The 24,341-nt window shown below is 33.4% G+C and overlaps 1 protein-coding gene across 6 annotated transcripts; it reads right to left on the reverse strand.

Moving 5' to 3' along the window:
- Positions 1–1,735: 1,735 nt before the first annotated feature.
- Dyb (Dystrobrevin) lies at positions 1,736–24,245 on the reverse strand. 6 transcript variants are annotated; one of them, XM_088035393.1, is made up of 17 exons: positions 24,081–24,245; positions 23,636–23,779; positions 23,360–23,576; positions 13,395–13,480; positions 13,194–13,345; positions 13,032–13,140; positions 12,814–12,980; positions 9,112–9,236; positions 8,951–9,055; positions 8,819–8,900; positions 8,640–8,681; positions 8,311–8,426; positions 7,769–8,259; positions 4,093–4,209; positions 3,164–3,208; positions 2,805–3,064; positions 1,736–2,516 (listed from the first exon to the last, which is right to left on the reverse strand). In XM_088035393.1, exons 2-17 carry the CDS (start codon positions 23,775–23,777, stop codon positions 2,376–2,378), a joined length of 2,397 nt encoding a protein of 798 aa, XP_087891519.1. In that variant the 5' UTR covers positions 23,778–23,779; positions 24,081–24,245; the 3' UTR covers positions 1,736–2,375. The 6 variants fall into 6 exon arrangements, with proteins under 6 accessions (XP_087891519.1, XP_087891511.1, XP_087891501.1 ...); XM_088035385.1 differs by having other exon boundaries at positions 7,769–8,256; positions 23,633–23,779; XM_088035375.1 differs by having other exon boundaries at positions 23,633–23,779.
- Positions 24,246–24,341: the final 96 nt, after the last annotated feature.

Consider the following 24,341-nt stretch of genomic DNA (forward strand, 5'->3'; position numbering starts at 1 on the left):
AAACTTATTTACATTTTAATTAAACATAAAACAAAAAAAAACAAACATTGAAAAATCTTATAGTACTTAAAACATCGACAGTAAATAAATTTGGTCCTTAACGTTTAATTGTTTTTTTAAATCCAGTCAAGTACACTTTTGTCGCTGCCAAGTCTTTCGCCTTTAATTTCCAATTGACGAATACTATGTCTGCTTTTGAAACGTTGCAACCAACCTGCAAATGCAGAAAAATTTCCATTTAAATTCATTTGTTTATAAAAAACAGCGCCTTTTTCTTATTTTTCAGCAAATTACCATGAAAGAAACCGTTTAGACAAATAATTGCAATTTCAACAAAAGTCGTGCAGGTGGGCACGAATAATCAAATTGCACTTTACGACTTTCTTGTAAAATGCATGAAAACCGAATAACCACGGGCACGAATGACCGAGGCACGGATAATCGAGGTTTTACTGTGATCGGAATATACAGGTGTCCCAAAACAGGCGTGCTAAAGTGTCGGTACGTTGTCAGTTAGGGTCCCAGCAGCTCGAGAAAAATATTTAAAAAAATTCAACATGATACATAATAATATTGTACCCACCTACACATTTCTTTTGTATTCATAGAAATTAGAAGGAACAATGAAGGAGCAAAATTCAACATTTAAAAAGTCAAAAGCCAAATTTTGAAGCATTTCAAAATGAATTATAGTATTAAAGATCGATATGGGAGAAAATCATGACAGTGGGAGACCAAGAACCACAAGAACCCCTCAACTTGAAGAAGTTGGTCTTGATCAGGTTAAAAAAATTTCATAAAAAAGCATTTGGCAAATTGCTCGAGAACTATATATATATAGTCGGAATTTGGTAACTTTGGTTTAACTCCGCCCACATGAACAAATGACGATTTGAATTTGTCGAATCAAGAAATGGCTAGCCTCCTTTACCCAACATAATAAAAAATCTGACAACTAAAGTGTCACACGTGTCAAGAAGATTTGCAGTTTTGCGGGAATTCAATTAATCGTGAAACCTTCGTCGATTTTGATGGCGTTTCGTCTTCTAATGTTTGGATATTTCTACTTCGGCTTCTCGCAATATCAACGAACTATCAAAATGTTGCAGAGTAAATCAGACTTTCAGCTAAAATTCAATTGGCCCAAAAGGTAGGCGGAGTTAAACCAAAGTTATAAAATTCTGACTATACAGGGTGTTAGGTAACGTTACGGCCATAGACTAATGGGTAATTAAGGAAGGCAAACTGTCTCGGAATCCGCAATCAATTTTTATTTTTTTCGTTTTAATTAAAAAGCTACAAGGCTTTAAAGTTGACCAATAGAATGGCTTCAAATAATTTTTCAATTTTACTGAAAGTTGCCCACTGTGCGTTGCTTCTTTTCTGTAATAGGTTAGCATAAGCGCGGACGATTTGAAATAATGCAAATTGTCATAGCAACCACCCAAGGGTTTTTTATTGGTTCAGTGCACCAGTGAATTATAAAAATCCCCACCTGATTGGCTGAAGGCCGTGAACTATGAATTCATTATTCACATGCTTGAAATATAGGTAACATTATTAATCGAAAAAGTTAAAATAATGGAAATATTATTAAACGGTCGTAGAAAAAGTATAATATACTCACATTTATGAGTATTTATTTCCTACATGACGCAGAAAAACACTTGTTAAATATGAAGATATTTGTATGAAGGGTGTAGGTACCACTAAGGTATTACTTTAATAAGCACCGTCTCCTTTATTAAGTTTATTCACATCAGACATTCTTAAATATTCAATAAAATCAAACAATATAATCAACAAAATTGTACAATTGAGTATTGACCATACCCTAGGTAATGTTAAAGTGACAACCGGAAATACAAGTTTGTCACTTCACAATTCTTACCTAATATCAATTATATGAGTGTATACTAGACATTACAACAGCGACCTAAGTCCAAATTACATTCTTGTCATGAAAAGGTTAGTAAAAGTATGAAAGTTTTAATCCCATATTTATAACAAGCATGATGATTTAATGTATTATAAATGTAGTGTAAACTAACGTAAGCTACATTGTTATTGGTCCAGCCAAGAAAAACCGAATGGAAACGTTCGCACGTCACTTGTTTTAACAAAATTTTGTCACACAAAGGAACAATGGGGTGCAAAGTACTGCAAAGCACTTAATACCTTAACATTATATACATTTTATTATTAGTTTAGTTTAGTAGTACCTAGTGGAGTAGACCTAATAACATACCTACGCCCATCTTGTTTTAGACTTTAGCACATTCAGTAGTTTTCAAAGGGCCGCTAATAACTTAGTTTAATTTTATACTTGATTAGATTACACGGACAAATTTTAATGATAATTTTCCTATCTAATTTTATCGATTTACCCACTGTTTTAGTGCTTCTTCAAACTGCAAAGTTTCTTTGTTCATGCCTTCTCTGTTCGGATTTTCTTCGCTTGGGTCGTTGTTCTGCTCATTCTGTAAATTGGACTGTGACTCACTCTTACTGGGTGTCTAAAATTGGAGAGTTATCTTAAATGGACGCACAAAGAAATTTCGGAGAGATGGTTTTGTCAATGTTACTCAGCTAAAGGTAGCTTTAAATTACCGCCAAACGTCCACAAAGCCACCTACTTAACATTTGTGGGCGTTTGAAGACGGTCTAAAGCTTTTTCAACTGGCAATGAGACACCACTTCCGTCAAAGCGCCAAAGCAAGGCCTAATTCTGGAGGAGGGGTGGGAACCCAACTAACCTCTCTAAAGCGAAGCTAGCAGTTGTATTATCTGAAGTGGACACCCACCTGAGGTCCAAAAGGGCTTTGATTAGGTTCAGCCTGATTGTAATTGGGGTAATTTTGTTGGGCCATATAGCCTTGATTAGGGTGGTGATTAAGGGCGGGGTACTGATGGTGGTTGTAATTTTGACTTGGGTGGTTTTCTGGGGGGCTAGTCGGGTGTCTGGCACGCAACTCCGCCATAAAGTTGGCATCTTGAGCGTAGCGACGTTGCAGCTCTTGTTGCCAACCTCCATCACTCTCATCCTCACCATCATCCTCGAAATCTAAACAAAGTGCGACAGTGTTATTTATTTATGAAGAGGCAATGGTCAGCAAAGCCCGGAGGTGAAGGAAATTGTGCTTAAAGCTACTACACTACTCACCTAAGGGTTTTCTGATTGCACTAGTCTCTGGCTGGTTCGAGGGGTCTGTAATTTAACAATCATTCAACAGGCAGCATTCCACATACACTTCTACCACGGACTTTATTTCTAAATGATATGCAAGTTTTGTGTTAGAAGAAGGAAGAAAAACTAACGGAACAACAGAAACTTACCGAGAATTAGGACAGCATTACAAGAACTAGTGTGTGAGTGTGGTCCTGTCTAAAAAAACTTTGAAAGGAGGTATTATTGTTTTGGGTAAAAGTTTTTGAACACTTTGCGAGTCTTTTCCACAAAAAACGTCACAATAAAATCACTTGTGTCCTCTATAGCTATTTTCAGTAAACAGTGTGTTCTAACAAACAGTGCAATTTCGTGACTATACTATCTACTAAACGACCGTGTCAGTGTTCAAGTATTGAAAAAAAATACAATAATTAAAAAAGTATATTGATATCTTAAAAATACATAAATAAAAATTTTAACAGTAATAAATATTTTCAAAACAAACAACAAAATCACAAATAACAAAATGGAGTATTTTTCGAAAAAACTGTGTTATGATGTATTTATGTAATCACATGCTAGCTTTTCAAATGACAAACGCATTCCGAAAACCAGTTCAAATTAAAAAAAATCAGACTTTTTGTTGAAGAGTCATACAACTAAATTAACCAAAAACAGATTAATGATTCATGGTTCTATCAGTACAACCAGAAATTTTAGAAGAGGTACAATAACAATGAGTCGCAAATATACAGAAATATGAAAATAAGCTAAGTTTGTACAAAATCTAAAACAATATAAACAATAATAATAAAGAGGAGAAGAAACTAAATTAGCTTCAAGTATCCATAATACTAAACGGTTTAAGCGTTGAATTAAATACATAAATACACGAATTGTCCTAAAGTTTTACTTGTCCGTACCTGAATTGAGTTCTCTTACTAGAGTTGACATTGCGTTGGTTACGGAATCTGCAGCTACAAGCAGGTCATTCCTTAGAGATCTTCCCACTGAGCCGGGAGTTCCGTTACCATTAGAACCTAGACAAAATTAACCTATTAACGCCCGCTACCAGAAATAATAATTTTTTTCCATAAATTTTACATATGAGGCTTAGTTTAGATACCTGAGTGATCCTACAAAAAAATAAAAAAAAAAATGTTTGTCTTCTATTTTTTCTAAGCTGTCCTATATATAGGACACTGGGCAGAAACGTTCATTAAATAAATAGAGGTAATATATTTTATGACTCAAAACCTTCCTAGCATCAAGAGTGGCTCTGGAATTCCTGTCGTGCACCGTTTTGCCGCTTTGTTTTCATAGTGAATATAACTATCTAATTTGTGTCCAAATTTTTGATTTTCAGGTTTCAAACCACAACTAGAACAGTTTTCTTCTCATAACTTATTTTGCTCTATGATTGAGGTTAACTACAAATGACAGTTGAAAAATATAAACCCTATTTTACAATGAGCGGCAAATTTCTTTGACATTTCATAGCCACCCTTGATGCTAGAAACATTTATAAACACCTTGTATATTATATTTGTAACTAAAAGGATTTTTTTCATAAATTTTTCCCTCATCCTCTAGAGTCTGAACTTCATAGTTTCGCAACAATTCTTCGAAAATCAAAAGCGACGAAAATTTTGTGGGATAGATTATATAAAATTCGTGTATAGATGATTGTTATCATTATTGTGATAACCGCCCTGGACCACTTTTCATTTTCTAATTTGAATGGAATATTTATCTGGTAACCAGCCGTATTGTTCAATGCCTCTCATAAATGGTAAGAATTTTTTTAATACATAATTGGGAGTGTCCGGCTCTTTTTTTTACCACCTCTAGCCTTAAAGGCTTATTTGAAAAAATTTGAGATTGAAAACTTGCTCATTCCATCAAATCGGTGATCATAAGTACAAGGTGTTTATAAATGTTTCTAGCATCAAGAGGGCCTTTGGAATTTCCACCATGCGCTATTTTGCCGCTTTGTTTTCATAGTGAATATAACTATGTTCACAATTATTTCAAATGTCACTTTACGTCTACAACTTTTCAGTTACGGTTTTGTGGCAAAATTTTAGATTTTCAGGCTTCAAACCACAACTTGAACAGTTTGTTTTCAAAACTAACTATGTTCAATGATTGAGGTTAACTACAAATGTCAGTTGACAAATCGAAACCCATTTGTAATGGAGCGGCAAATTTCTTTGACAATTCATAGCCACCCTTTTTGCTAGAAACATTTATAAACACCTTGTACCTCTTTTCAACACCTTATGGTTCTAAGTGTAATAAATTTTAAACCTTCACGACTCATAAAGTTTTAAAAAAAAATGCTACGAGTTACATTAGACATTTGGAAGTCTTTTTGATTCGAGTTGATTTTTGCTTTATTTTTAGGTCCAAATCTTACTCATGTATGTCAATTTCTAGGTTTCTAAGTATATTATATAGTCATCCCCCCTCCCCTATGAAGTCATCCCCTTTATAGTTAAGAATAAAATTATTTGCATTGGTAAAGCAATGTGCAAAAATTCGACAAGAAAAGTGTCGTATATACAGGGTGTTTTTAAAATACACTATAAAAATTTAACACGGTCTTTTATTATTTTTTAACGATATAAAAGAAAACACCTTTTACCCCTTACTTGGAACACCACTGATGAAAATATCCACCTAAAAGAACAAACCTTGAATTGTTGCTAAGCAATCAAGACTAAATTCTTTAATCCAGTGGCGAACTGGAAATTTTGACTAAATATTTGATTAATTTTATCTCGGAAACGAAAAGAACATTTTTTGTCAATTTGATTCAACTTGTCTTCACCAATTACCGTGTTTAGTTTGGTAGTGTATTTCAAAAACACCCTGTATAGGACATCATAATTTACAACCTGTTATTACTATGTAAAATGCAGAAAATATGTACAAAATATGTGGCTTTGTTAAGAATGAACCTTACAAGTAATAATCCATAAGTGAAATTATATATTCAGTTTATCATTTTACAGCAAAAAATTAAATACGGTGAAGTGACAAATGCACTAAAAACCGAGGTTTTTCAATTTTTTTTTGCTCTAAATTGAAACAACCATTTGCTTGAAAAAATGTTGATAGAAAGTCAAAAGGCAGTAGTTTATAGTTAAAATTAAAACATACAAAAAAAAAAATTCTAAAGTACTTTAAAAAATTGTAAACTGGCTGTCCTATACAGGGTCCGGCAACACTTGTGTCCACCCCTAAAATCATCTTTAATTTTAAAGATAAAATTTTAGAAATTTGCATACATTCATAGTTGACAAAGCTCTAGAAGCTGACGCAAAAATTTGTTTTTTATCACGGTTTGGTTGGCGTCGCGACGCCTAAGAAGTATAAATTTTAGCGATTTTTGAGTTTTTTGCGAAAATATTCGCGAATTCAATTTTTTGTCAACATAACTGTGATACAAATACCTGAGTTTTCATTTTAAATCTAATGCAAATTGAGTATAAAATTTGCGACAAAAACGCCGTTTTATTAAGTTGGTTTTCAAAATTATAACAGCGCAGAGGCAAACTACGTTTACACCAAAATTTCACAAGTCACTTCATTCCTCTTATAAAGGTTAATTTTGATAAACACAGGCATTTTGCACTTTATGGACACCAGAAATCGTTAATTAACATCGACAAAGCGACAATTTCACCAAGTAAGATTTTTGTTACAATGTAAAGCGAGCCAAAGGATAGATGTCATTTGTGACACAAGATGTTGACAGATGGGTGTAAACGTAGTTCCCAATTTTGACGTAATGAAATTGGAAACTAACGTGATAGATAAAACAGCATTTTTTTCTCAAATTTTGAAGACAATTTGCATTGAATTAATATTGAAAAAAAAATAAATTACGGATTGATATCACAAACCCTCACAATTAACTAAAAATTAAATTTTTAAGGCGTCGCGACGCCAAAACTATCAGTGATAAAAACAAAATTTTGCGTCAGCTTCTAGAGCTTTGTCAACTGTGAGCGTATGCAAATTTTCAAAATTTTATCTTTAAAATTAAAGACGAGTTTGGGGGTGGACACAAGTCGCGACGTGAGAATTATAAGGTTCTAAGTGATTTTGTGTGAAAATTTAAATTGTCTGTTTTGCGATTTTTTTAAACATTTTCTATCATGTATAAAAAGAAGTGAGTTAATATTTTAACAAGCCAAAATGATTTTAATAGATCCTCCATTTTTTTAAATAAATGCTTAATAAATTAAAGAGATATCACTGATAACGTGAACACTGATCACTTTAATGCAAATGTTAGTTAGAACCTTATAGTTCTCAGGTCGCGAAGTGTTACCGGACCCTGTATATAGGACACTAGGAGGCAATGGGTTAAACTTAAAATGTGGAAGTTTTATACCATTAAAACTTATTGTGCTAAAGGATCACTTTTTGTTTTTCGTTTTTGTTTCACGACCAACTGATGTTGCAAAATTGAAACTCCTATTTGCTCATTTGGACAAAAAAGTAGTAAAACTGAACCCGCTTATGTACTCAAACGGAAATACTTAAAATTTTGTTAAAAATCCATCAAAACTAAATTTGTCCGCTTACCCATATTAACACTGGAAGCTCCTCCAAACGCGTTCCTAACATCCCCTCCTACTCCCATCAAGGAGTCATTATTATGCATCACTCTTTCGCTCCTCTCCTGCACCGCCGCGGACAACCCAGGAATAGCATGCCCCACGTGAGACGGTCTTTCCGCCTGACTCACAGTAACAATGGAATTATTGGTCGGAGGCATGCTCATGGGAGTTTGTGGTGCACTTCTTGGAGTCTGCGTCTGTGGAGCACCTCCTGGGAGCAAAGGAGGCGACTTCGTACTTCTAGGCGACGAATTCGGAGTAGACCTGGGTGAACTTTGATGATTCTTCAGCATTTTCATTAAACCTTCGAGTTGAATCATGAGCTGGCGACGCGAATCTTGAAGAGTAGTGAGATGGGTTTCCAGTTCATCTTTACGCATACGTAAAGCGCGAAGTTCGTTCATCAGGACTGGATTTTCGGTACCGTGGCCGCTGTTTTCTAGTTCCTGTTGTCTTCTGAGGGCATTTCTGTCATAAGAAGTTTTCTTAAGTTAGGAATTTTCATACCTTAGCCTAGCGATTTCTCTCATTATCTCGCGGTTTTTTGCTTCAAGCTGGCTGATTAGTTCTCTTTGCGCTCTTGTAGAATCCATCCCTAGACAAGCTTCTGAGGGGACTCTTCCCTGTTGAAAAAATTACCGACGTCAGGAAAACTCCAAAAAGGTGAGTTTTCACACACTCAACATGAAAACTCACCTTTAGACCGCAACTTACGTGCACACAAAAACTCCATAGATGTACAGATCTGTACAAAACATACATCCAATTGCACGTAAGAAACGGTAGGAAATATTTGCAGCATTAAGCTGGTTTTGACATTAAGCTAAGCAACTCACCGTATCCGGTGAAAGCGAATTTTTTCGGTAACCGCTTCTCGCCTAAAGAGCAACGGCAAAAGCACATTTAGGAAATCATCCAACATAAAACAAAAAGAAAACATATAGACAAAGACATGCCAAAGTTTTCTCTTTTTGTACAGTATTACTTCTATATAAATAAAACGAAATATCCTCACCATTCCAGAACGTGCTTCTTGTGCCAATCGCGCCGCGTACCTCGCAATCATTTTGTGCTCGTCATCTCTAGCACTGTCAAGGCTAGACAAACGATCATTAGCTCTTTTATTCCACAAAAATCAATTGTTTACCTTCGAGCCGTCGACCTACTATCTAAACTGCCCATTCCGTCGAAATGCGACGTGAAATTATTACCATCAGGGAAGCCATTGTGGGAAGGAATCGGCGAAGGGGGCCTGGAAAAGATTCGTACTGATTAAATTATTCTTCTATAAAAGTAATGAAAACGTACACGATGTGAGAGAGGTTCAAGGTTTTCTCTGGCTGTTCAGGAAAACGAGGTAAATTGTTTTTCTGCTTGTCTGGTACGCAGCGGAAGGACTTCCTCAACGATTGTCCGATTGTTTTACTAGGGGACTAAAACAAACGACAAAAAAATAAATATGAAGATAAAACCGTGGAAAGTCCTAAATAAACATCGCTTGGTAGCAGCATGTCACTAAAACACCCCAAAGACGATCGATGTTTATTTAGAAGTGTAAATTCTCGGTGTATTTTAAAACACAAAGAAAATAAATCCGGTGACGTTGTGATTTTGTCAAAAAGCTAAACTCTGCATAATAATAATTCGATGTGTATTGATCTCCTTATTGTGATCTGTGGTGCTAAGAACGATACGTTAGCTCTAAACTATTTTCGTTGCTTTTCTTTCAAATTGAAAAGTTCTTCAACGGGCGCATCCACCATTTTTAAAAACTTATAATTGTTTATTATACAAGCGTCTAAAATGAATGTTTAACAAGCAGTCACTTTAAAACGCAAGAGCCAAAGGCTCGGGCGTTTTAATGATTGCAAGTTGAACATTCATTTTAAGCGCACGTGTAATACAAACTTTTATTCAATTTTCAAACAAACTAAAAATTGTCAAAAATTCATCCAAAAGTTCAAAAATCATAAGTCGCTTATAAAAAAGCGAATCAAAAGTTTCATAGATGGAAAGAGCAGCAAGGCGTTATCATAACAATGGTTTCAAAACAGCAAATTAAAAATTTTATTTGTAGTCAGAATTTTATAACTTTGGTTTAACTCCGCCTACCTTTTGAGCCAATTGAATTTTAGCTGGAAGTCTGATTTACTCTGCAACATTTTGATAGTTCGTTGACATTTGCCAGAAGCCGGGGTAGAAATGTCTACACATTAGAAGACAAAACAAGATCAAAATCGACAAAGATTTTGCGATTAATTAAATTCCCGCAAAACTGCAAATCTTCTTGACAAATGTGACACTAGAGTTGTCAAATTTTTGATCATGTGTGTAAAGGAGGCTAGCCATTCCTTGATTCGACAAATTCAAACCGCCATTTGTCCATCTAGGCGGGGTTAAACCAAAGTTAAAGTCTGTTTTTTTTTTTAAACCACCAACACCGCAATCTTCTCCTGCATTACAACCGGCAACGTTGCCTAGGGAGATTTTTGGTGAGAAAATAGTTGTCAAATTTTTGACATTTCTGAAAATTAGGCAGTTTCCGTTAAAAACGTTTCTTTTACAGCCTGTTGGATTGCAAATCAAATGATTTAATAGTGAAAAGACTCGGCACAGCCTGAAAGGCCGTTTTGTATAATCAAATTGTCAATTAGGCAGCTAACCTATTTGATTTTATCACCAAAAAGTCACATCGACGATGTTGCCGGTTGTAAAGTGCTGGGAGAGTGCGGTGTTGGTGGTTTTTTAATAATTTTTAATAAAAAAACGGACTAGCTTGTGGATTAAAATTTTTATACCGCTAGCGGATAAACCAAAGCTTTAGTGGCCTAATAACAGCAAAATAAACGTCTGTTTAAATGTCAAAATTGAATAAAAAATTTTTTGTCTATAATCTCAGCTTCAAAGCTTAAATAAAATGTTTGTCTTCATAATTTTAATTAGAGTTGTTATAAGAAACATTTTAGCCCGTGTTCCATAAAAACAATCAAACTAATCCATACTTTTATAATACAAGCCTAACAAAAATGATTTTGTAAAAAGTAACTGGGCGAGGTTTAAACACATATTTTAAACTCGGCAACAATGTATTGAGAATGAATGTGTTGCGTTTTTTACTTTTTTCTTTAAAACATGCAAAAAAAAGGCAGAAGAGCATTTCAACAATACACATACAGGTGTCCCAGAACTCGCGCAGGACCCGTTAACCACAGATTCTGTATAGCTACTTGTACAGGAATTTGCAAAAAAAAACTTTTTTAAGTCATTAGATTTTGAATTAGAGCAATTTGAAGTTGACCAATCACAAACTTTCAATTAATTATACCTGAACTACACTTTACTTGTTACTTAGCAATATCAAAACTTGCGCGAGTTCTGGGACATCCTGTATAAACAAAAAATCAATATTCGAGTCCATCCAATTGTTTATTTTATTTTTTGTTGCCCTGAAAACGCAAATTTGAATATTATTTTAAAGATATCTTTAATTTTGAAAACAAAATTAATTGTAAAGTAAATAATCTCCATTTAAATAAGTGAAGATTAAACAAAATTAAACTGCGGTGCTATTTACTAACGTTTCGGAAATTATATCCGTTCTGAAATTCTGAATTGTTTTATAATAGTATGTTATAATAGAAGTTTATAAGCAAGGCTTTAAAACAAAAAATATACTGGTCAAGCCTTTAAAACAAGAAATATACTGGTCATGCTTTCCGACGAAATTCATACGATTATGGCAAACAGTGGTATAAGCATCGATGAGTTGAAACGTCAGGTGGGATAGAAATCTTCGAGTGTGGCTAGTGGCTATATTGAAGAATCCACTTCAAACCAAATAGTTGTTTCCAAACGCATTGCTGGTGTTCTAGACACATCGGTTGCTAAATCAACTTCATCAAGAGCAATGGACGTCCAACAGAAGAATAAAAATGGAAAAGCTTCTACTAGTTATGAATTAAAAGCAACAAACAACAGTATCCAGCTTAAAGCGGCGGGCTTTGAAATTTCAAACAATAGTAATTGTAATTTTCAAGTTTATTTATATTATAAATAAAAATTGGTCCTGACATTTCACTATTTCTTGTTACCTAGACAACTTTAAAGCTTTAGTGTTTTAAAGACCACTTTTTCAGGTATAATAAAAAATAGCATTTTTCGGAAATACTCAAAACTTACTAACATTTCGATGACATTTTACGACGAGTGAAAATATTTTCGAATTTCGGAAATGTCTTACAGAATAACCTTTTTCGGAAATGTTTGACTTTCCGATCAGAAATAATTTCCGAAACGTTACTGAACGGAGAAAGAAGGAAAAAATAATAAAAATTACAAATTACTATGTGTTACATATAGGTGTCCGGAAAGTCGCACACCACCGTGAAACTGTATCATCGGACAATGTCATAGATCACCGGAAAAATGTTAAAAAAAATCCATGTCTTCAATTTTTCGAGGTATGATGGATTGAAGAGGCAAAGTTTGATGCGAAAATTAACGATTTCTGTGCAATAATTTTACGTTCAAATGAATTTGTTACCTAAAGGACATTTTGTGCAAAGAAAATCGGAAAAATCTTGTAAGAAATGCCTGAAAACTGTTAACAAAATTTTTGAATCAACAATCTCGATCGTTCACATGAAACCATAGTTACATTACTCATTCATGAGCCGACCTGACTAACGCCAACAATACAACAGCAACGTTACTATGGCTTCGAATACTGGAAATTTAATTTCTGGGAGGTACAGTTCAAGGTGGTGCGCCACTTTCCGGACACTCTGTATAAAAAATATAGAAAATATTTAATGTTAAATGGTGCCATAAACTCCCGTAAAACCCAAGAGACACCTCAACTCCACATAAAATTGATTTGAGTCAGACGTTTGTGTCTATTTCCGTTCGTAACTTTCAGTTTACAACCCTCAATGTCATAATCTCCAACTGTAATCACATTAAAGCGTCCCATTTTTCCCACCGTGCTGTAATCTCAAAAATAATACTCACGAAAGAGGAATATTCCTTAACTTGATGCTCTAGCGTGTGCGGTGGCGAGACCCTCCCTTTCCAAAAGCAGTCCTGGCATAAAGTGTAATGAGGGCACTTCTGGCAACGATAACGGAAACCGCTGAAATTTTCCCTCTGACAAGCGTCGCATTGGATGGGGTGGATGACTAACCCAACAAAATATCATAAACTGATTTAATCCAGTCACGTTCACTTACCATTCTCTACATTAGATATACGATGCAGTAAAGGCAACCATACGAGAGATGGAGGCCCCGGATCGGACATAAGAGTGTCCAAGAAGTCGTTTACCGTAATTTTAACGTTCTGTAAACATGTTAATTATTTATATTTTGAACTGTCCAACAAAGGAAACTCACTGGGTTGAAAATTGTATTTGCTAAAGAATCTGTAAAGTTGAAAGTGGGAGATTCGTAAACTGCGGCTGGAAGGGCCAACACTTCCTGTAAATATTCGTTAAACCGCCATTGAAGGAGATGTCCATTACTATCCGATATCTGCGAGAAGATATCTGCAAAAATCTGTTGGGTGCTTCATAATGGTATGATATTTGGTCTTACATCTTAGTTTGTCCATTAATTTTCCCGCACATAGCGTTGCCAAGGCTACCTTAATGGAAAAGACGCGAATTTTTCCCACATTATCTCTGGAAATGGGACGAAATATTAGTATAAAAATATGCAGAGTTTTAAATAAAAAATAGTAATTTATTTAAAACGATGAGATTTAAAATGGCTTTAATCGAGCGAACTTCGCGACTTTGTTCGTTAGTTCAAGTCACGTCATTCTACCATAAATGATTTTACGACACCCACTATAAATTACACTAATTGTAAACATTTTAGGAAACTGTCAACTTATAACGAAGTAGGTTGCATTCTCGGAATTAAATGTCTTTTATGTGAAGCACATAATAGAATGATGAAGTAACTCAAGTACAGGTGATTTATAATTGTCATTTTGTACCCCAAATAATTTAATTTAGACAGAATCGCAAAAATAAACTCAATCGCAACATCGAAAGGTTTTTTGGTATGTTGTAGGAATCGATCCACTACTAATGTGTGAAAATCAATGGTGACCTCACGTTTTTTTTATACATGGAATTTAACAATACACATTATAATATCCCAAAAATTGTAACTAAAATTACGAAATGCAAGTCGAAGAAATTCCCACAGGGTGATATTCATCAATTACTGTCACCACTTATTGTTTTGTCGACTTGTCTCTACCACGATCGAAGACCTGATTATCTTACCGTGTAACAGAGGAAATGCGTGTTAGCATTACACTTTCTTTTTTAGTAATTTCCTACAACCAGCTAAAAAAAACTTGCTGCCAACACAATGTAACCGTGGAAAAGTAAGTATAATAATAAAATGCAATTCCAAAAATAAATATGTATATTTTGCATCAACTTCCAGGGCTTTAAATCCGTAGTAAACTTTAATGATTATCTAATTTAACAGACTCAGAACAGTAGATAAGTTGTACTATGTACATTATACAGGGTCCGGCAACACACCCCCAAAATCGTCTTTAATTTTAAAGAGAAAATTTTAGCTCTAGAAGCGGACGCAAAAATTTGTTTGTTATCACTGATAGTTTTGGCGTCGCGACGCCTCAAAAATATAATTTTTAGTTAATTGTGAGGGTTTCTGATATCAATCCCTAATTTAACTTTTTTTCGATATAAATGTGTTAAAAATATTTCAGTTGTTATTTTAGATTCAATGCAAATTGTTTTCAAAATTTGAGAAAAAAATGCTGTTTTATCAAGTTAGTTTCCAATTTCGTTACGTCTAAGTTGGGAACTGCGTTTACACCCATCTGTCAGCATCTTGTGTCACAAATGACATCTATCTTTTGGCTCACTTTAGATTGTAACAAAAGTCTTAGTTGGTGAAATTATCGCTTTGTCGATGTTAATTAACGATTTCTGGTGTCCATAAAGTGCAAAATGCCCGAGTTAATCAAAATTGACCTTCATAAGAGTGAATGAAGTGACTTGTGAAATTTTGGTGTAAACGTAGTTTGCCGATGCGGTGTCATAATTTTGAAAACTAACTTGATAAAACAACGTTTTTTTCGCAAATTTTAAACACAATTTGCATTTGATTTAAAATAAAAACTCAGATATTTGTATCACAGTTATGTTGAAAAAAAATTTGAATTCGCGAATATTTCCGCAAAAACTCAAAAATCGCTAAAAATTATACCTCTAAGGCGTCGCGACGCCAACCAAATCGTGATAAAAAACAAATTTTTGCGTCAGCTTCTAGAGCTTTGTCAACTATGAGCGTATGCCAATTTTCAAAATTGTAACTTTAAAATTAAAGACGATTTTGGGGGTGGACACAAGTGTTGCCGGACCCTGTATATACAGGGTGAGCCAACGAAAACAAAACAGAGGTGTTTTGAGACAATTACCCTTAAATTTTCAAAAAAAGCTGAGACAGGTCAATTTTAGTTGGAAGGGGGACATACAATACAAGTAATTATACCTTTTTACATTCAACCCTCTCTGAGGGGTGAAATTATATCCATTAATTTTTAAAGATAGATACAGGACATGGCACCTTTTTGAAAGGTCTATTGAAGCGCTTTGGGGTGGTTTACAATTTTTTTTTTGTTTCTAGTCTCTATAAAAAATAATTAGAAATGATTAATAAATAAATGTCGACAAATAAGTTCTGAAATACTTTAAAATGTACAGGAGGGGAACACTTTCACTATTTTTTCAAACTAGTGCCGCAAAGCTTAATAAAAGCTCTTTAAAAAAATGCAATATCATATAAATGTATAGCATCAAGGGTGGCTATGAAATTCCTGCCATGCACTATTTTGCTGCTTTGTTTTTATAATGAATATAACTATATTTAATTACACTTAAAAAGTTACTCACGTCAATGACATTTCAGTTACAATTTTTAGTTCAAGTCTTTAATTTTCAGGTTTCAAGCCATAATTAGAACAATTTTTATTTCAAATTAACTATGCTCTATGATTGAGGTTAACTCCAAATGTCAGTTGAAAAATTTAAGTCCACATTTGTAATGAGAGGCAAATTTCTTTGACATTTCATAGCCACACTTGATGCTAGAAACATTTATAAACACCTTGTATATCTTTTTAAAAAAAAGGAAGAAAAAAATCTGTAAAATCAACGAAATACGTAAATCAGCTACTACTTCAAAATCCAAATCCAAACTATTCACCGAAACCATAAGAAAAGTGATTTTTGTATGAAGAAAAAGTTGTTTTGTACCAAAATATTGCCTGTTTTGTCCTTCTTGTTATTATGCTTGTTGTTTTTAATTTTTGGGGTGATTTCCACCCCTTAGATGAGGTCTACCAAAAGTTTGTTATTTTTTTTTAACTGAAATTTACATGTTTTAGTCCTATTTTAATGTTTTGTTATGTTGATACGTAGACATAAATACACATTTTTCGTATTCATTAAACATGCTGCAATCACCTGCTATACAATTTGTCTATCAAAATTTTGCAATCAATTCATAGAAGATGTACTAAAAAGTTCATCAGCGAGTCAAAGATGTACCCTTGCAGGTCATAAAAAACTGAGACAAGCAAAAGTTTGTCAATGTAAATACGGCTACAGAACTGTCATTTAAAATGACAATGCAAAATTTTGAAAAAGTACCAAAAGTCACAATCTACGTTCTAAAAATCAACACTAATTCAAAAAGAAATGTTTAAGCAACGTGGTTTAAAGCACTTTTTGTCCTTTGTTTGATACAGATTAACATTACCTGTAAAAAATGTGATGTCTAACAATGAAATTGCCATAGAAAGTTTATCCAAACAGAATTTGATCATTTATAAAAGAAAGCTTCTATCTTAGTTAAAAAAGCACAAATTTCGTTTTTGTTTTCAATTTTGGGTTCAAAAAAGAATTAGCTGCAACATGATAGGTACTTATAGCATGGACGCCTTTTTTTCATCACCCTCTAAAATTTAAGAATCCATAGTAATTTTTCAAAAGTATTCACCAAAATACAGAAAATCTTAATACCTGATTTAGAGAATAAAAAAAACATTTTCGAAACATCCATAAAATTCATAAAACGCTACATGAAAACAAAGATCCTAAAAAACAACAAACCAAAGAATTAAAAACAAAAAACAAAAATATGTATGTACTCCTCAACCACCTTTTCCTGCAGAGAATTTTTTGCAGGCGCCCAATTTAACATGCAGTTCTATGATTGGTCGTTAGGCAGAGCGAGTGACAAAATACTGATTTTTTTAAACTCCTGCAATTCCTGTAAAATGTCAGACAAGAACTGTCATATTTGTCAAATTGTCGCTAAATTGTAGGAGCAACAGTAATAAACTTGATTTAGTTATTTTCATTGCAGATTTGCAGGTATGTATTTGATTATAACTTGTTTATTATCATTAATTTTTGCGATTACTTAAAAACTTTTTAGCATAAAATATTTATTTTTTCTATGCTTGTCAGTTACTTCTTCGTAAATACGTATATTCTCTGCAGGAAAAGTTCATTTCTTCCTACAAATTTTTTCTGGGCGCTAAATTCACAATGCGATTGGTAGCATGTTTTATACAATATCAATTTTAAATCCAGGGAATCTTGAAACTACTGCGACCTTCCAGTCATAAATATTGGCACTAAATTTTAGTAACTAAATAAAAATACTGTCTTTTTAGGTAAATTGGTAAGTTCGCAGTTTAATTTTGTTTTACAACACGCTATAATAAAAATGCGTTAATTTTTAAATCAATTCACCTTCAATAATTTACGTCCAATATAACAATTAAACACGTTTCAGAAGTAACTTGTTATATCTAACCTACAATAAATAAGTATTAACTAACATGTAGGAAAAAATCTAAAAATAATGTAGAAAATATGCGGAATACAACTACAGTGAAACTTCTCCAAACGGACACCTCTAATAAGCGAACAGTTTTGAATTCCCTGGCATAGTTCCATAAGCTTTAGTGCATTTTCAACTTCTTATAAGCGGACGCGAACAACATTTATCCCGAAAAAGTCTCCGTTAAGCGGACAGTCAGAATCAAAACAACGCTTATTTCAGTGAACTTAAAAATTTCAGATTTGTTCTTGTTTACTTTGCCCCATTCATACAAGGCGAATAGTTTTCCAGGAACTTCCGATTCGCATAATAATAATAATGTTTCCTATTTTAAATGATTTTGAAGGTTTGAGTTCAACCTCCAAATTCAGTCAGAAAAAAAATAGTGGAAAAAATTCAAACTAAAATAAGATATTTTTTTTTAATTAAATTACATTTCTGTTTTTTTTTTTAAATGTTTTATTGTTTATGTTTAATGATTTACACAAAATTTCACTGTACTTTGTTTTTCATTAATCTTTTATTGTTAAAAATAAATTATTGGTTTGAAGAAATTTTGCTTTATTTATTAAGTACAGATTTTTACTGAAAAAACGTTTTTGAAAATTTATGTCCTCTCTATTAAGCGGACAAAATCTTGATCCCCATTGAAGCTGAAGGGAAGTTCCACTGTATGTATATAAAACTTAAAAAAGTCATTCATTTGTATAAGTGGGTAGCTTAAGAAATCATGTCATCAAATGTCAAAATAAATAAAATTAGAAATATTTTCAAAGAATTTGAAGTCTAGAGAAACAAAGATTTTACAAAATAACAATAAAAACAAAGTACCTATCTAAAAACACCTTAAATCATCAAACCAATTCAAAGCTTTCTAGAAAGTTCTAATCTAAAATATTACGTCCAGTTTCAGTGTATGTATACAGTCAAAATATTGTCAATGAACAGAGTTTAATAGATAGGATTTTTATTTGTAAAAACAATTTTATAATTTGTATTTTTCTATTGGTGTAATTTCACCCCACTTATTCTTGTTACATATTTTATTCCAATTAGTTAGCATATTTGCTATTTGTACTTTCTACCAATATTCGAATACGATTCACCAGAAACATGTTGTCCATTGGAAGGCTGCTTTCCGTCAAAAATTTGTCATTTTTGGATAAATTATTATCATGATTCAATAAACGAAAGAGACGGCAGTTCATTTCAAAGCTTAAATATGTGCTTAAATATGCAAACATTTGAACGTGGCTTGTCTTATTTGAACACGCTTTGCATCGACTTATATTTATGATTGTTAAATATATAATCAACAAATTGCAATGAGAACCCCCTGGTTGGTCGAATTATCAAAATCCATTCGTATTTTCAGAAACGCAAATAGTCTGATATTCTTTCTCCAAGAAGTAAACTTATTACTCCGGCACGCCCACGGCTCCTATACACCATATTATTTTCACTTGAGACAAACCTTAAATCAATGTCTCTTTTGCATAATCTGAAAGAAACACAACCTGAAAAATTCTCTCGCTCTACCAGAAATGCAAATCAATTTTATCGCAAAACCGACACAACGTCATCTGATTTCATCATGTCTACACACCCTCAACCATTATATCATTAAACTTTCACTCGTTACAACCTACATGTCTGTATATTAAATTCCACAAGCACACAAAGGGCAGCAGTGCGTAAAATCATTATGAACGCACCCCCTACAATGAGCAATTACCAACATGAACCCTAGTCTCATAACATAAAACATAATGGTACCTAGTCTTCAACGCAAAAGGCTGAAGTCGCGACACCCTGTCAGTACTATTACAGTCCCACATCGATGTAGTCTAAAGTTCAGTCTACACCAATAAAGCAACTATGGCACAGTTTCTCGAATTTATTGCTAGCGCCTTATTGCAACAAATTAAATAGACATCGTCCTTCACATCTTTGCGGTTACAGTCTGATGAACTTCCAAACTAGCAGAAGAGTAGATTATCACCTTCACAGTTCTACACTTCATCAATCACGATTGTTATAGTAGCAATGGCACACGAAGGGATTTGTTCCACTTCAAAATTTAGACATCTATAATCTTGAGGATTAATGAAACGGGAGCAGTTATATACTGAAAGCGAAGGTTTGACAGGAGATTAGTTGTGTAAGCTTGCATTGGCCACATTTTATAAAAGAAATGGATGTTAAAAATAAAAATAAGCTATTGAAAGCTTTATAGACAGACGGAAATGAAACAAAGACCTTTTGATAAAGTTTGGTAAGTTTTATTTATAATGACGGTTTATTGCCTGGTAACTAAATCTAAGATAGTGCAACTTAATCTGAGGGGATTAAACTTTAAATGTAGGGAGGTAAATCGTTTAATGCGTAAACAAGCGTACTTGGGATGGAAATAAAACTTAAATCTGTAGAAAAACACACCGTGTTGAAAGAGGATTAAATCCAAACAAAATGTCTTGTAATCGCCTTCTAACGTTTCTAACATAAGTCAATTTTGTTAGGTCTGTGCAAATATATTGATATCTTCACTTGTGACTTTTACTTTCGTAAATAGACGTTTAACTGTGTGGAACTTTCATATGGGTAGTAGGAAATTGAATTAGAATAAGAACTGGACTATTGTTGACTCTTCGTTTTAAATGGAGGGTCGTAGAAAAAGTGTGCATACTCGTCGGAAATTGTCTTTCATGCACTCGTGTCATATCTACATTCAAACTTGTTATGTAATAGTATATTGTATAACAAGTGTTGAAAATGGAAGATTTCACACGAGTTTTGCAGAAGCAAACGAGTGTGAAATCGAATTTTCAACACGTGTTGTACACGATATTTTTCCGACGACCACAAAAATAGCAGAGTTAATATTTATTTTTTTGATTTATTTGATTTAATATCTCGTTTCATTTCTGGACACAAAAGCTTGAGCAGTTTGTCTACCCCTTTGTTTGCCTCCTTAGTGACTTGGAAGTACCATGTAAAAAAAAGCTTACAAATCATGGCAACCGCATGACAATTCTGTCTAAAAATTTATTAAAATCTAAAAAATTTAATTAAAAATATATTCGTATAAAAATGTTATACAATCCTCGTGTGCGAAGCTTGTTCGTGCTCCTTTCAGTCGCTCGTGCTTTAAATAAACGCTCATGCACGAACATAAGCTTCGCGCACTAGTATTGTAAATAACTATTATAAATAAGAAATGGTGAACAACCGTCAATAAAACGTACGTTACCAGAGCCAACTATAACTTATAACATAACTATTAGGTATTGTGAAGGTTATTAGTATTAGCGTTTCTAAGCGTAGTACTGCCATAAAAACGTTAAAATTGTATAATTCATAACACTCGTGTTTTATTTAATCCAGCCACTCGTACAACAAAGAATGACTTTTAAACTTGTATCTTGTTAGGTAACGTTACAACTCTAACGAAGGGATGATAAAGACAATTGCGAAGAGTAATTATGTATTACAGTTTTTTTTATATTTCTTTAACAGTTTAAAAGATGGAAGGCTTTATTTGTAACCAATCAGAAAACAATTTCCAAAAAAACACCGAATTTTTAATCTATGTAACCTATGTAACCCTATGTAACCCTATTACACCCTGTGAAATATTCTTTCATACTTTTGTGATTAGGTTTTCTTAATAAACAAAAATCTTTGCAGTTAGTTTCTCGAAAAGTCATCCTATTTTCTGTTTCTTTATTCTATTTACAAAGCACTTCAATTAAAGTCCGTTTTTTTATTAAAAAACCACAACACCGCACTCTCCCACCACTTTACAACCGGCAACGTCGTCGATGGTGACTTTTTGGAGATAAAATCAAATAGGTTAGCTGCCTAATTGACAATTTGATTACACAAAACGGCCTTTCAGGCTGTGCCGAGTCTTTTCACTATTAAATCATTTGATTTGCAATCCAACAGGCTGTAAAAGAAACGTTTTTAACGGAAACACTGCCTAATTTTCAGAAATGTCAAAAATTTGACAACTATTTTCTCACCAAAAAATCTCCCTAGGCAACGTTGCCGGTTGTAATGCAGGGGAAAATTGCGGTGTTGGTGGTTTTAAAAAAAAACGGACTTTAGATATTATTTTATAACAGTGAGGTACTTGTAAAAGAAAACTTATTTTCACATAATAAATTACGGCGTTTAGTACTGCTCAAAAAAATGTTTTTTTAACATTTGATGCAAATTTGTTCAGTCTCCAAACAACATTATGTTTGTTTCTTTCTTTTCTTGGCGTCATTGTTTTTACAAAAAGAAACAAATAACAGTATGGAAATAATATTATTATTTGGCCCAAAAACAAAATTACAAAACTTAAAATTAAAATAGTGTCATTGTGGGACTTTAAACCCTTGTACCATACTTGTATGCTTTAAAATAAAACAAAAAAATTAAAAATAATTAAACATTCAAAAACAATTTATTTACCTTTTTTAATTAACTATTTATCTGAGGGCGTGACATTTAGTATTATGAAAAGTGTATCCATTAATGTCTGACTTGCTATAATCAAAGATGCCGTTCTGAAATGACAAGTAGAGCTAAAAGCCTAATTAGACGCCGTTTGTAAAACACCTCCATGTTCTTCGTTGTGTTAAAATTGTTGTCAATATCATTCATTACAATCACGTTATTTGATTGTTTCTTTGTCAAACAATGTAAACTCATTTAAAAGTAAAAATAAACTAAGAACCCAAGCAAGCAAAAGTGGGTAAAACGCATTTTCTACCCCCGTATTTTTTATGCTTCCTCTTTCCGTAACTCCGTTATCAAAGCAAATATATTTCCATTTTCATTAACGTTTCATTTGCTTTATTTCATTTCGGTTTATCCGATAGAATCAGTTAATTGAGTCTGTTTAGAAAAAATCACTGGAATGTTAATAAACAGAAAAATAATGCAAAAAAACGTTACATTTTCACCAACGGTAAACAACTTCCAATTTATAATAATAAAACATTTCTTAAATCCAGCTAAATTTTCACGTACTTAAATATTTGGAAAAGAAGTGTACGTTTTGCTTGACCTTCTCTCATTTACAAAGAAATATTCGCAACTTTTTGTAAGCAAATTTCATTATGCTAAACAATCCCCGAAGCCATCAAATGGATAAAAACAAAACAGAAATTTACAGCATGGTTGCAAAAAGAACTGAATGTCAAGAGTCAATAATATTATTAATTCAAAAAAAAATTAAACCCACTTGTATTATATTCCAACGTAAACAATAACTTTCTCGCATATAAAACGTAATAGCTCTTTCAATTACCACATATTAAAAGAATGTCACTGCTTTGCCGCTGGCAAGTGATGGCAAAAATAGATCGAGTTATTAGAGAAATGTAAACAATAATTATTAGTACTTAAATAAACTCGCGTTTCTTTATGGTTGTCGTTCTTGTATATCATGTGATGTTCTAATTCTATAATTGAGCAATTAACAGATCTTTAAGATACATCAGCTCCTAGTCAAAATCCAGGACACAAAACTAAAATTAGTTTGCTTAAATAAATAAAATTAGTAAATATTGACTTGACCCATTCTTCATCTGCTTGCTGAACAAAATGGAATTGAATGGAGGTCCATAAATAAAAACTAGCTATTAAACAAATAGTATACTCACACAGTAGCATAAGCAGCCAAAAGCCAATTCAGCAGTAAACTGGAGCAGACATCAACATGAGCTTGTTGCGTGGGTGGTGCCCTTTTATTTAAACTATGATAAAGAGAACATAAAAGAGTCTCTAGACGCGCGACACTGAGCTCTGAAGATGGTTCCAAAGCATGAAGACCTTGTTCTCTAAATGCTTCAATCACATTCCAAATATCAACAGCATGAACTATAAGAGTAAATATTTATAACGCTATGGTTAGATATCACGATAACACAACTTACGACTGACTTTTTTCTGAATAAATCTTAGTTTTGTGGCAGTTCGGTATGAGGCAAATCTGATCAAATCGAAATTGTGAGCGCTCATTTCGTGAATTAAGGCCAACCTGTGGTCCCCCGAGCTCGAGAGGTTGTCTTGTCCCTGCATTGCTGCAAAACATTACATTTTCAATACAAATCAGCATGACTGATTTGTTTTGATTTTGTGCTGTCCAAGCACGTCAATGGAATGACAGGTGTCAATCAATCACGGCCGACTGAGATTGAAGCGGGTTTTCGCAGAAAAGTGTATTCATTTTCGAGAATTTAATATTAAATTAATTTGTAAAAATCGTTTTGAAAATAGTGATATGATTGCATGACGAACTGTCACACCACTTGATTAATGGAATTTTATGGATTTATTTGGGTTTCTTTAGAGATTTTGTCAATTAAAACTAGTAGTACTTACTGGTTTGTAATTGATCTTAAGCTATTTGAAGAAATGGAGACTTTATTTTATGTGAAAAAGCTAAAAATGTGCGAGAATCACGACACTGTACCGCGCAACATACGCCATTTTATTCGAGCAACTGCCCCCGACCAGTGGTGGCTCGTCAACCAGGTCAACCACTCTGTAAGTGGGTTGCATAAATAACGATTCATGAAGCGTGATAAAATTTGCCATAACACTCAAATTCCATAATCGCGATCTGCCCAAGATACAAATTCC

Source organism: Gnatocerus cornutus, chromosome 1 (genome assembly GCF_029298725.1).
Source record: "Gnatocerus cornutus isolate USDA-ARS CGAHR chromosome 1, icGnaCorn1.1, whole genome shotgun sequence".
Lineage (NCBI taxonomy): Eukaryota > Metazoa > Arthropoda > Insecta > Coleoptera > Tenebrionidae > Gnatocerus > Gnatocerus cornutus.

Bases quoted from the DNA above. Each gene is read 5' to 3' on its own strand.
- Dyb (XM_088035375.1), bottom strand. From the start codon at position 23,777: ATGCAGGGACAAGACAACCTCTCGAGCTCGGGGGACCACAGGTTGGCC. The intron at 12,981-13,031 runs GTAAGTGAACGT...TTGTTGGGTTAG, and splicing joins TATATCTAATGTAGAGAATG to TCATCCACCCCATCCAATGC. The intron at 9,056-9,111 runs GTACGTTTTCAT...AATCTTTTCCAG, and splicing joins TTGAACCTCTCTCACATCGT to GCCCCCTTCGCCGATTCCTT.